Below are 12,980 nucleotides of genomic sequence, written 5' to 3'. Positions count from 1 at the left end.
ATAGCAGTAAGTGTTGTTTAGGCCCAAATTGAATCAAAACCTGACCCTACCAGTTGCACATTTTGATCTGGGCCGAAGTGCATTCCAGAAGCAAACTCTGCAATTTGTGTTTCTTCCAGAAGAGGGTACCATTATTTATTTTGTAAGTGAAGGAGAAAAATTGCTTCATTGCACAATAAGGACTTGTGCAGTACTTTACTTTAGCTATTTTTATTTTTGCCAAGTCCTTATCCTTATAATACATGTTTCGTAACATTTAATTAAAACAACATAAATCTAATGTTACAGTTTAGAATACCCTGGATTTCACAGAGTTGGGAATTGAAGCAGGTGTTTCCTGCATGTGTATTCTAGACATACCTCAAATCAAGGCACATCCCCATCCATCTGTCTTGATTATGGTAATTATTGTTCAGTTTCCAAAATTGATTGTATGAATAGAGAAAATAAGGAAACATAATTCAGCATGGCCAATGGCGTGTTGTCTCTTTCATTTACATACTTCCTCACAAAAGATCACAAACGATGTAACATAAATTTGGAAAACAAATGCACATAATTACATTGGCTACATGTGCCTACATCCCAGTTGTCTCGTGATTAGGACAGGCTGGTTCCAGGGCCTGTAGTGATCCCTCCCATGACGTGGGCTGGGTCTGGTCATATACACATATTCTCTTCCAATCATATTCAGACCCATCCTATGATGATCCATTTTGTGAAATTACAAAATGATGCATACACATTTTTTTTTTACTTAATATTTTATTAAAAACCTGAATGCTCAAACTGAAGACTTTTAAGGGTAAGATAAGTTACAGTAAATGTCAGAAAAAACTAAAGTGAAAACATTGAAATATGTTGATTGCAATCAATCAATCAATCAATCAATAAATGTGTTATTTGTATAGCGCCCTTTGCAGGGTAGCCACAGAGCACTTTATAAGTATTCAGACATATTGCTTTGGATGTGTGCAGTAGGTTGTGTATATAACATTTTCATTCCAACTTCAAGGTGTCATGACTGCAAGCTTTAATGTAACAAAATGTGAAAACTGGGAGAGCAGCAGCCTGACGAAGATGTATTCACTTGTTATGATGTACAGCATCTGTTTTCCAGCTCACACCAGAAAAGGTTCTTATCACATCTTCATCTTTTATGTCTTCTATATCAATGATATGTGTACATATGTGTATATTCACGTACCAATGCCACTTATCTTACAGGTACAGATCCAAATTCATAAGATAGACTGCTCTCCCCACCTCCCCTCCTCCCTCCCAGATGAGGCAAGGGCAGAGAGTGTATGTGGCTGTTGTGTTATACACTCACCTAAAGGATTATTAGGAACACCACACTAATACTGTGTTTGACCCCCTTTCGCCTTCAGAACTGCCTTAATTCTACGTGGCATTGATTCAACAAGGTGCTGAAAGCATTCTTTAGAAATGTTGGCCCATATTGATAGGATAGCATCTTGCAGTTGATGGAGATTTGTGGGATGCACATCCAGGGCACGAAGCTCCCGTTCCACCACATCCCAAAGATGCTCTATTGGGTTGATATCTGGTGACTGTGGGGGCCAGTTTAGTACAGTGAACTCATTGTCATGTTCACGAAACCAATTTGAAATGATTCGACCTTTGTGACATGGTGCATTATCCTGCTGGAAGTAGCCATCAGAGGATGGGTACATGGTGGTCATAAAGGGATGGACATAGTCAGAAACAATGCTCAGGTAGGCCGTGGCATTTAAACGATGCCCAATTGGCACTAAGGGGCCTAAAGTGTGCCAAGAAAACATCCCCCACACCATTACACCACCACCACCAGCCTGCACAGTGGTAACAAGGCATGATGGATCCATGTTCTCATTCTGTTTACGCCAAATTCTGACTCTACCATCTGAATGTCTCAACAGAAATCGAGACTCATCAGACCAGGCAACATTTTTCCAGTCTTCAACTGTCCAATTTTGGTGAGCTTGTGCAAATTGTAGCCTCTTTTTCCTATTTGTAGTGGAGATGAGTGGTACCCGGTGGGGTCTTCTGCTGTTGTAGCCCATCCGCCTCAAGGTTGTACGTGTTGTGGCTTCACAAATGCTTTGCTGCGTACCTCGGTTGTAACGAGTGGTTATTTCAGTCAAAGTTGCTCTTCTATCAGCTTGAATCAGTCGGCCCATTCTCCTCTGACCTCTAGCATCAACAAGGCATTTTCGCCCACAGGACTGCCGCATACTGGATGTTTTTCCCTTTTCACACCATTCTTTGTAAACCCTAGAAATGGTTGTGCGTGAAAATCCCAGTAACTGAGCAGATTGTGAAATACTCAGACCGGCCCGTCTGGCACCAACAACCATGCCACGCTCAAAATTGCTTAAATCACCTTTCTTTCCCATTCAGACATTCAGTTTGGAGTTCAGGAGATTGTCTTGACCAGGACCACACCCCTAAATGCATTGAAGCAACTGCCATGTGATTGGTTGGTTAGATAATTGCATTAATGAGAAATTGAACAGGTGTTCCTAATAATCCTTTAGGTGAGTGTATAGGGCTGCAGTGGTATGCACACAGACATTTTTTACAGAACTCTTACAGAAATGTATTAAATCTGACAGAAATGTCCCATTTTTAACTCAGTGGGTTGAATTCCCTTGAGAAGTACAATCATCTTTACATCTTACAAACATGGACTCCAGTAAGGATACACTTTACCCAAAATAACTTTAGGCATTTGAGCAAGTTGATAATATTCAAAAACAATGTAAGTTCAACTGTATTATTAGTGACCTTAAATTCAAATATTAGATTAACTGTCTCTCTCAATGATCGAAATGTGTATTGTCAATCAGGGGCATCGGCTGACATTGATCTCTCCAGTACGAGTGGGGGGCCTGACGGTGTTTTCGTATTAAGTTTTCGCACGTCAGTATAATATAATAAATAATCTGAAATGGATCAATAGACCCGGGGCTATTACTAAGAGGAAGCCCGGGTCTAACGATGCCGATGTTGTCAATGCTTAATATAATTGCCTGAGCTGAATGTGGTAGGTGCAAGAAATTTCAATTATTTTACTGAACACTTGAGGTTGATAACTCACACAATGTTTTAGTGTAGGATCTGCATTAGTCAAACAATATAACATAGCACATGTGGTATTCCCAGACATCCCAGACTAAATGTTCTGTGATTCAGAATGTCATTACCTACAGCTGACTTGTACCCATGCATCAATACCTCACAGCATGTTCACTATCAAAGAGTACAATGTCTAAGTCAGTTTGAGAAGTTTTGGCATTAATAGCATACTGATCTTGTAAATAGATGTATATTTGTGCAGTAAATATTCTTAAGAAAGACATAGAAAGGTAGAAAGTGTGACAGAAAGAAAACAGAAATTAGGGGATTTTTTTTACCCTACTAACATTTTGTACTGCTTCAGTGTGGCTTTTAAAACCCAATTCTTTGCACCGAAACCTAATCCCTAGGAAAGCCTCTGACTGAAAAAGATAATATTTCATGACAGGGATGTGTTGTAATAGGCTGTGGTCTTGTATCTATAGGGATAAAATGCCATATTATACAGAATAGAATGTACAGTAATCGTAAAATTAAGTTCTTACTAATTTAATATCTATCTTTCTATTTACCTATCTAAGTATTAAAGAACCTCAAAGTATTATTTTGCCTAGTTTTTAGGAAATTATTATTATCATTAGTAGTAGTAGTAGTAGTAGTAGTAGTAGTAGTAGTAGTATTGGTGGTGGTATTGGAGGAAGTATAGTGGTAGTAGTAATAGTAGTTTATTGTAAAATAAACTGAGTGCATCATTAACATCTGGTCAGTTGCAGTTCTGATATGATTATTTGATTAACTGGTGTTTTCACGTGTATTGCACGTGCACACATGGCCCATGCATGAAGAGAGGCATTATGACATCACAAATCAGTTAGTGCAGTTCTGATATTACGGACTCTCGAGTTTGTTGATTTTCTTTCTGCCATCCACTCACATTTAAGTGTAACAGGCAGCCTAATACTTGGGGGAGTGCAAATATTGTCACCATGAATGATCAGAATGACCACGAGTGAGTAACCTTGGGTCTCTGCCATTTCGCCCTACTTTCTGTTTCTGGAGCTGCCCCAGTGAAGAATGTGAGGTCACTGTGAGCTCACAGGGAACTCACAGTGAGCTAAATCTGTAATCACTCAGAGACCTCACAGTCTGAGTTCCCTGTGACCTCACAGCTCACACGGTGGGTTCCCTGTGACATGGATATTCAGTAATTAAATTCAAGACACACACACACACACACAGTAATATGCTCATAAATGTATTTATTAGTGATCTGTACAACGTTTCAATTTGATTAAGCACTTAGAATTCTACTGTCGTCTTCATTTTGTTAATTTTTCCAAGTTTTACTTCTACCGCCACCCCATCATGAAAATGCTTCTCACATTCTGGAAAGCAAATCAAGTCATGCTGTAAATACAATACAATTTGTAGAATATCAATGGAAAATCATGTGTGGTCACCGGATACGTTATAGAAATACTTAAATTACAAAATAATAATACAATTATGTGACTAATGTTTGGTAACAGTTTATTCTTTCACCTGACCACGTGGCACAATCCAGTTGATTTTAAAGCCCAAAATCTTTCCTAAAATGACATACTGTAATCAGTTAGCTAAAAAATATTGTGGGGGGAATTATAATTGTAAAAAGTGATTGCACTTACTGAAAATCCCTTCAAACTCCTCTACTTTGTAGACCAACTGGTTGTGTTTATCCTCATCAGGAATTATTTTTATTAGGATTGATTCCTCATAATGATTCCTTGATTCTGCTCCAGATGCTCCAATGTTTTTTTTAAGAAAGACAAATTGAATATCAGTATTTGCTGCAAGACAAAAAAAGGTAGAGAACAATTATAGCATCAATTGGAAGAATGAAAATACTTGCAAATTACATAATTTTAATGAGAATCCATATTCTTCCATCTGCATGACTTGAAGCAAACAGACAATGATTAAGTCTTTTTCATAACAAATGAAGACCATACCTGATGTCAAGGGAACTTCTCTGAATACACTAAAGAAAAAAAGTGACCATTACTTAATCTTATTATAGTGGCAAAATTCCACATTCATAAATGTAGTCATAAAAATCTTTGAAAATGAGGTCAAACACATAATGGGCCTGTTTCTCAATAATGTAATTGTTGTATTGTAATAAATATCTGTTTTTTTTTAGTTTTTAGTTCTGTTATTGTTACTCTGTAGCCCGTTTTAAATGTAATTAACAGAACGGTTATAGACGCTTTTTGTGCAGCTTTCGCAATTCAAAAGTAAATATCTCCCGCATATCCGTTCTGTTGTTGAATATTTCAATTAAATACGGCGTTTCAGCTGGAAACTCCTCATAATTAATACGTTATAAATAGTACTTTCTTCTCAGACCACCGGACCTGCGGTAATAATACACACGACAAGCTGGACTTCGTAATACATTCATTAGTCAGTGTGAAAGAATTATAATCGTGTTGATTGATTTTCTTTTCCCCCCAGGGCTCTTAAAAATCCCCCAAAATTGGTAGGACAATCCCCCGACCTGGCAACAGTGCACTATGTAGAAAGGGGGGAAAAATACACCGAAACTTCATGCTACTCCCATAATGCACCGCTTCAGGTAACACACCTGTTCCCATGTAAATTAGGCAGCGTTGACGATCTAATTTACAGCGAGGATATTTAGCGCCCCCTGTTGGAAAGGTCACAGTGAGCGCACAGGGAAGCCTCACTATGAGCTCAGTGTGACGTCTGCTCTGGTGAGCTCACAGTGTGACCTACATGTGAGCTCACGTCTTCACTGGAGACTAAATGATAGTATCCAACACGACACCACCGAACCCCAGCTCCCGGTTTCAGGTCTCCACGGTGTGTTTGCTCGATCACTGTGCTTCCTAGGCTGTGTGTATCTGAAGGGGTTTTTGAACCGACTCTCTGCGTTAGGGGACAGTCGACCCCCGGCGACATTTCGTGTTGTTCATGATATGACATTAAACGGACTATCGTCTTCATAGTTTTTCTGTCTGCCATTAATCACATTCCAGTTGATCTCAGTTGTTTATCATGTTATACCCGGGGGAGTTAAAAGTATATCTGTTCATTCCGTATATGCTATTCCCATACGTCTTACTGTTTTTATGTTTGTTTGTTTGTTTGTTTACTTTCCAGTGGTAAGATTTACTTATGTATCTGTGGGTGTATTTGTTTCAAAGTATTACATTGCCAACATACAAGCGGGCACTAATACAATATGTGATTTTGGCTGTTTATATTTGACAGATTACGGCGCCAACACCGTGCGTCACTGCTAAATGTCCTACTGTTCAACAGAAAGATGAGCTATTTCCCGATTTTATAAAAAGCATTTACCTGATTGATGGGTTATTATATAGTATTGTAATGCCACAATTAAATGTAATACTAATGCTTTACATTGTCTGAAGCAGCTCGGTGGGGTGGGCATTGGAGTCCCATTCAAATCCTGGGACGGGATTATTTTTTAGGATATCATCTGCGCATCGTTAATGTACTTCATTTGGTCATCTTTCTCAGTGTGTACGCACTACTGTCTGGTACACTCAAAAACTGCATAATGAAGTATCCAAGTATGCGATTTGAGACGTGGCATATGTGACGAGGGCGCCAGATGAGGTTATATATTCTGTGAACTGTCTGAATTAAACCTCAGAAACTGGGATGCAGCTGAGCTTGTCCATGATGTCCATGAGGTACAATTTCACTGTACGTCCAGTAAATCAACTGTGCAATAAGCACAGAAATGTTCAAATATCTTTTTACTTTTGGGGGAAAAAAACATAAACGAGTCATGGTAAAGATTCATATTCATAGGTATGTGCTAAGGTATGCTTCTCTCCCACTTCCAATCTGTGTTTGCGCAATCTGTGCAAAAGGATCATTGTATTTATTAGTCTACATTTTTTTTAATAAGCTTTTAATGGTTCTAGTTTACTGATAGCTGCAGCTTTGCTTCAATCAGGGTTACTGTCAGTTGTCTACCTTTTTCTCAATTTCTCAATCTTCTCCATTTTTGTATTTTTTATTCTCTGAATAGACTCTGAAAATAAAGAGGCAGCTGGCAGCAAGAGCAAAAAGTGCAGCCATGTGAAAGTGGTTGTGCGCTTGCGGCCAGAGGACACCAAACGAAAAGATGGCAACATCAGGAAGGTGGTTCATGTGGTTGACGACCACGTGCTCGTCTTTGATCCCAAAGAGCAGGAAGTGAGTTATCTTTGAACTTCGAACTTCAATGACACAGAAGCAATGAAGAAGGCAAAGAGGGACTTTCGCCTGTGTGCCGTGTACTTGAGCTGTAGCAGGAGGCGGGACAAGTGACTGAGTGCTCACATGGGCCTGTCAGTGACTTTGAAATAGGTTATTCAAGTGTTTCTGGGGTAAAAGGCCATTTCCCAACACCCTCTGGGGGAACTGTTTCTTCATTTCAGATACCCAAGGATCCATTTGCACCCCAACATTGTCCCCAGGCGCCAAGGTTTGCAAACAGGGACGACAACAAGAAGGCCCACAAGGATCTGAAATTCATCTTTGATAATGTGCTTCCCGAAAATTCCACACAACTGGATGTGTTTGAAAGCTCAATCAAAGGAGTGGTCGATTCAGTTCTAAATGGATACAATGGCACAGGTGATTGCCACTAAAATGATCTCTGCAGTTATATCAGGGAGCAACTAAAAGGATAGTCTAAGATGGTAAAGTCACTAACAATTAATGGTGCATTTTCTCTTGGTTATGTTTCTTCATTGTGGCCAGGACGGTGGAGAAAAAGGGAAAATAAATAAAAAATAAAAATAAGTCTAAAGTATCTTACTTGGCCCAGACACTTTTGTTTCTTATTAGCTGTGCATCAATTAAGTCAAATAAGTTTCGGCTGTTTTATCATGACACAATAAGGCCCAAAAACCTTGCCAAGCATGGTATTGTGTGCATCTTCACAATTCCCGCTTTTATCATCTGAAATTCTCCAGTGTTTGCCTACGGTGCGACTGGTGCCGGGAAGACCCACACAATGTTGGGCACAGAGAATGAACCAGGAGTGATGTACCTCACCATGAAAGAGCTGTACAGCCGCATCGATCAGCTCAGAGATGAAAAGGAGTTCGACATTGCCGTCTCTTACCTTGAGGTGAATGTCCTTGATTTTTGTTCCCATTTCACACCAATCCCAGTGTTTCCGTGCCAAGCTGCTGGTAAATTTGCTGTGGCAGGGTGTCATTGTGTGAAGAGCCAACTCACTCGCCAAGATGTGTTGTCTGGAAATCAGTGCTTCCCCTGCAATTATACTGGGCCTGTCCCCCTAAGCTCAGGAGCCGCCCGTCCCTGAACGACAGACTACGATCTGCTAACGCTTCACCCCCATCTGTGCGTCGATGGAAATTCTGGGGAAAACACTGGAAATACAATCACATGCTGTCCATGAAAACTCCATGTACTTTTCATTCGAAGTAGAAACACATGTGATCTCCCCACATCATTGACCATTTGCACTGCTGATTTACCTTTAATGTGTTTAATGTGTGGAATATAAAGCATTATAACTGTTTTGATTGATCTGCACTAAACTTTGTTTAGTTGTTTTCCTCCACTTACTGTAAAGAATTCACTGGTCCCCGGATGATCTGCAAGAAAACCAAAGTGAATGGTCTTTGTGTTTTGAAGGTGTACAATGAGCAGATCAGGGACCTGCTGTCCAAGTCTGGCCCTTTGACTGTACAGGAAGAACGCAAATATGGAATCGTGGTGCCAGGACTCTCATTGCATCAGGTACCAACTATATTGAGTGACATGGGACTTTTCTGTCCGTGGTACAGATATCTGCCTCCTGGGTGATGCATGAGGCCAGCCCGGCATATGAGTTCACTTTGTGTGTTTGCCTCCAACTACGTTATTGATAAATTGTGTTTATAATGAGGACATTCTGCTTCTTTTCAGATAAGTTCTCTGTGGATCAAGAAGGGTTGAATGAAAATAAGTGTGTTTTACTAGAATTATTAATTAGATTTTCCTACCTGATTTAAATATATTTCAATCTCCCTCTCCCCTTATTGACCACTTCAAGCTAACCCCCACTCACCTGTCAATCTGAATCTGTGCACTAGAGCTCACCCCCTCACCCTCCTGCCTCTTGGGCCACTTCACAGATTTCTCCACGTTTCTGCTGCTGCTGAACCTGTCGGGTGATTAGAAATCTGGCACAATTTCTTTTTTTTTTTTTTTTAAGATTTTTTAATTTCTTGTCTCAGTTTTAATTCACTTAAAACAATCTATAAAAACTCTGTATTCATTAAAGGCCTTTAATGATAACAAGGTTATTTTGTGTCGTACCCAACACATTGTAGCCAAAATCAGCAGCGCATGTCCTCAAAATGCTGGAGAATGGAAACAAGAAGAGGACACAACTCCCCACTCCACTGAACACCTCCTCCTCACGATCCCATGCGGTGTTCCAGGTAAATAGGACATCCAATCTGTAGAGTATTCATGGGGTTAGGGGTCACATTTTTCACTTAGGCTACAGCTAGGCTGTCAGCGTGGTGACCAATCATGCCAAGAATGCTGCATTCTCTTGATTTTATTAAAGTGTTGACAACATTTTTTCTAGAATTCAGTCTTAAGTGTATATCATATTCAAGCTCCACAAAGTAAGCTAATACCCCCTGTGATGTCTGAGATTTACAATTCATTCAGCTTTATTGAATGATTTTTAAGTTTTTAACATTCCACACACCAGCATTTTTGTATTCATTGTTCTCTAAAGCAATTTGTAGCTTTTTCATTCCTTGCTAATTATGTTGAAATAAACAGTTTGATCAAATTCAAGATTTGTTCCACAGAACATTTAAATCCTAAAGAAATGTATTTTGTCTGTGTGTGCATATAAATGAAACACACAATACAGCGTTACGCTGTTACATTTTTGTTGTTGACCTGTCAATAGTTGATGCCATGATGAAACATTGGGACTAATATGTGTTAAAACAATGTAAACAATCTATTTAGTTGTATGACCTTACCTTACCGTAAGAAAACTGTGTTGTTTACCTGCTGGTGAGATTCTCCTTTTCCCTCCCTGTCAGATTTACATCAAGCAACACAACAACACACACCGCATTAACCAGACCATGAGAGTCGCCAAACTGAACCTGGTTGACCTGGCAGGTTCCGAGCGTGGCAGTCCCACCAACGCCAAGGGGGTGAGGACTCTGGAGGGGGCCAACATCAACCGGTCACTCCTCGTCCTGGGCAGGATCATCAGTGCCCTGGCAGATCCCAAGGTAGCAACTCAAGTTGGCTTCACTGCATCATGGTTTGATCCAGAAAACATTGTCGATATCAGAGTAGTAGAGTTTTCTAAACCCACATGATGGGAAGATGGGGCTCTAATATCACAAAGAGGAGGGACGTGTTCCCATGGGGCCATCTGCTCCTCTACTGGTGCCTCATTAAATTGTAATTTTACTAGAGTTTGAGTAAGCCTGTCTCTAAGTGTTTCAGACACGAGGCTGGCTTGCTTCTCCTCCAGCCTAATAAGTCCGGGCTATAGGTGTGAGTCATCACTAGATTGAAGTGCTGGGTTACTTTGTGGATAGACAGTTTTGTTCTGCAGGTACATTTTGTTTACTTGATAAAATATAAATCTTAAAGGGTGTAAATCTCCCAAGCTGATTCTTAATTGGCGTCTCAGACCCTAGGACAACATGAAATAATATAAAAGCTTTTTGGCACAGATTCTGATCATTATATATTATTTTGTTTTGTCACCTTTCTCTTCTTTTAGTGGTCTTATCAAGTCCTCATTTTGTTAATGCAGAGTTGTTGTTTTTAGTTTTGTTTTCTGTAGAGAATTGGCAGAAGAGATTTTATACCAAACCTCTGTAACTTTTCTCTGTAAACCTCTGTATTTTCTTGGCACAAAGCAGTGTACACCCAACATTTCAAAATGGGGTTGCTTCTTCTGCAAGATGAGGAAAATCAGCATAAATAAATCTGAGACTACCCTTATTTCTGTTTTAGTAATTATTTACACATTTATTTTACAGGTTCAGCCTTATACCTCTTAAAAACACCCTACATAGAGGTCTGCTTTTAATGGACAATTGGTGGGTGGGACAAGGTTTGGATTGCTTAGTGTCAAATATATTAAAATTAGTTTTTGCTTTCTTGATTACTTTTACAGATGAAAAAATCACGCATCCCTTACAGGGATAGCAAACTCACCTATCTGCTCAAGGACTCACTCGGAGGAAACTGCTTCACCACAATGATTGCTAACATCAGCCCTTCATCTCTGTCCTACACCAACACCTACAATACCCTGACGTTTGCCAGCAGAGCCAAGGAGATCAAGGCATCTGTATGTACATTTCTTTGTTTTAGGACTTTAAATGTGTAAAATGAGTGTGCCACCAGTGCTATGCATTGTTGAAAACGTATTTATTGTTCTTGCCTCCAACTTCTCATGGATACTTGAAAGTGCACGTGGGACTGAATTGGTTAAATCTGTCTATATCAGTAACTTTTTGTATAAAGTTAGTAAAAAATGTGGGGTGGGGGGCCTGAATTTAGCATTTGTATGAAAATGTTTTTGCTCCAATACCTTTTCACACATATCCGTGTTCTTTATGTTTTCTAGCCGAAGAGCAACGTTGTCAAACTTGACAGTCATTTCTGCCAGTATGTTGTAATCTGTGACAACCTGAAGAAAGAGGTAAGCACTTCAGGAGAGGGCCGCACTACAAGTAGGTTAGAGCAGCAGTATAGCAGGGGTGGCTGGTTAACCTGTGCACACCAACAAAGCAGCTCCTCACATAGAACTGCATTCAACCTCTCTGGTTAATGCGGGCTGTGTGCGCTCAGAAATCGGAGCACCTCGACCTGCTGTGCACGTGCAGTAGCGACCAGCCATCAGCCTGGCCCTGTTTGGATTACAATGTTCTGGATGGAGCGCAGCCTGCTAGAGAACAGTACTGAAAATGTAGTTTTGACTTTTCGAGCTTTTCGGTGTGCGTGTAGTCTCTGTTTCACATTTACATATGGTTGTTTGCAACCAATCTGTGTTCCTGCTTGCAGAATCTCCTGCTTCAACAAGAGTTGAAAGAGTACAAGGAGAAAAAGGTGATGGTCCCAGATGAGCAGCCTGAAAGAATTCAGGAACCAGCTGAAATTGAGAAGTAAGTTTGTACTTTGATTTTGTTTTGCTGCTTCATTTGTTCTTCCCTCACTGCCCTCTTGTATAGCAGTTTGATTTGCTCTGTATTTTAGGAGGGTCTTGTGTAAAATCACAGACATCAGACAAGACACCCCCCCCCATCCTGCCTAAATCCCTTACTAATAAATCTTTCTTTTCTTAATTCTCTCCTCTCTCCTCCTAGGCCACTTACTGAAGACGTGTGCCCTGAACCCCCTGAGGTTCACAGACTTCCCAGCTAAGACTACACTACCCCAGTTACATTAAGGGATGGGGAGCCCCGTCACCACCTGTAATCTGCAATCATCATGATTCTAAAAGCAGAGCAGCATTATTTGAATAGGAAAGTGCACATACAAGTTTTGTAAGCTGTGCTTCATGTCAAAGTGACAGGTGAGATAAGAAGCTGATAAGAAAACTGTTAAAAAATAAAATGTCCCGTGTAGTGTCTGACCAAAATGACCAGTGGTTAGATTGACAGGTTCGAGTGAGTTAAGTTTGATTGACAAGTTCCTCCACAGGGGTACGTGCTTGGTCTCTTAGTATCTTCGAGGAGTTCTTCATAATAAAATGTGTATTGTCTAGCTTGAGAAGCATGTGTGCTAAACGTTCTCCAAAGGAGTCGGGTGTCGGCGGTGTTGACAGTCTCGTAAGAGATGCCCGTGACAAGGGGGCTCGT

At 40.2% G+C, this 12,980-nt stretch overlaps 1 protein-coding gene across 1 annotated transcript; it reads left to right on the top strand.

The window, feature by feature from the left end:
* Positions 1-5,747: 5,747 nt before the first annotated feature.
* On the top strand, positions 5,748-12,706 carry LOC136714099 (kinesin-like protein KIF18A; the record flags this gene model as incomplete). The annotated part of the gene is made up of 11 exons (XM_066691410.1): positions 5,748-5,946; positions 7,151-7,317; positions 7,542-7,740; positions 8,082-8,239; positions 8,773-8,877; positions 9,453-9,563; positions 10,191-10,388; positions 11,291-11,467; positions 11,747-11,821; positions 12,184-12,284; positions 12,486-12,706. Coding segments are annotated over 11 exons (1,548 nt in total), but the record flags the coding sequence as incomplete, so codon positions are not given.
* Between the last annotated feature and the right edge of the window lie 274 nt (positions 12,707-12,980).

Source organism: Amia ocellicauda, chromosome 18 (genome assembly GCF_036373705.1).
Source record: "Amia ocellicauda isolate fAmiCal2 chromosome 18, fAmiCal2.hap1, whole genome shotgun sequence".
Taxonomy (NCBI): Eukaryota; Metazoa; Chordata; class Actinopteri; order Amiiformes; family Amiidae; genus Amia; species Amia ocellicauda.
Note: the sequence above shows the minus strand (reverse complement) of the source record. Positions and strands in the feature narration are given on the sequence as shown.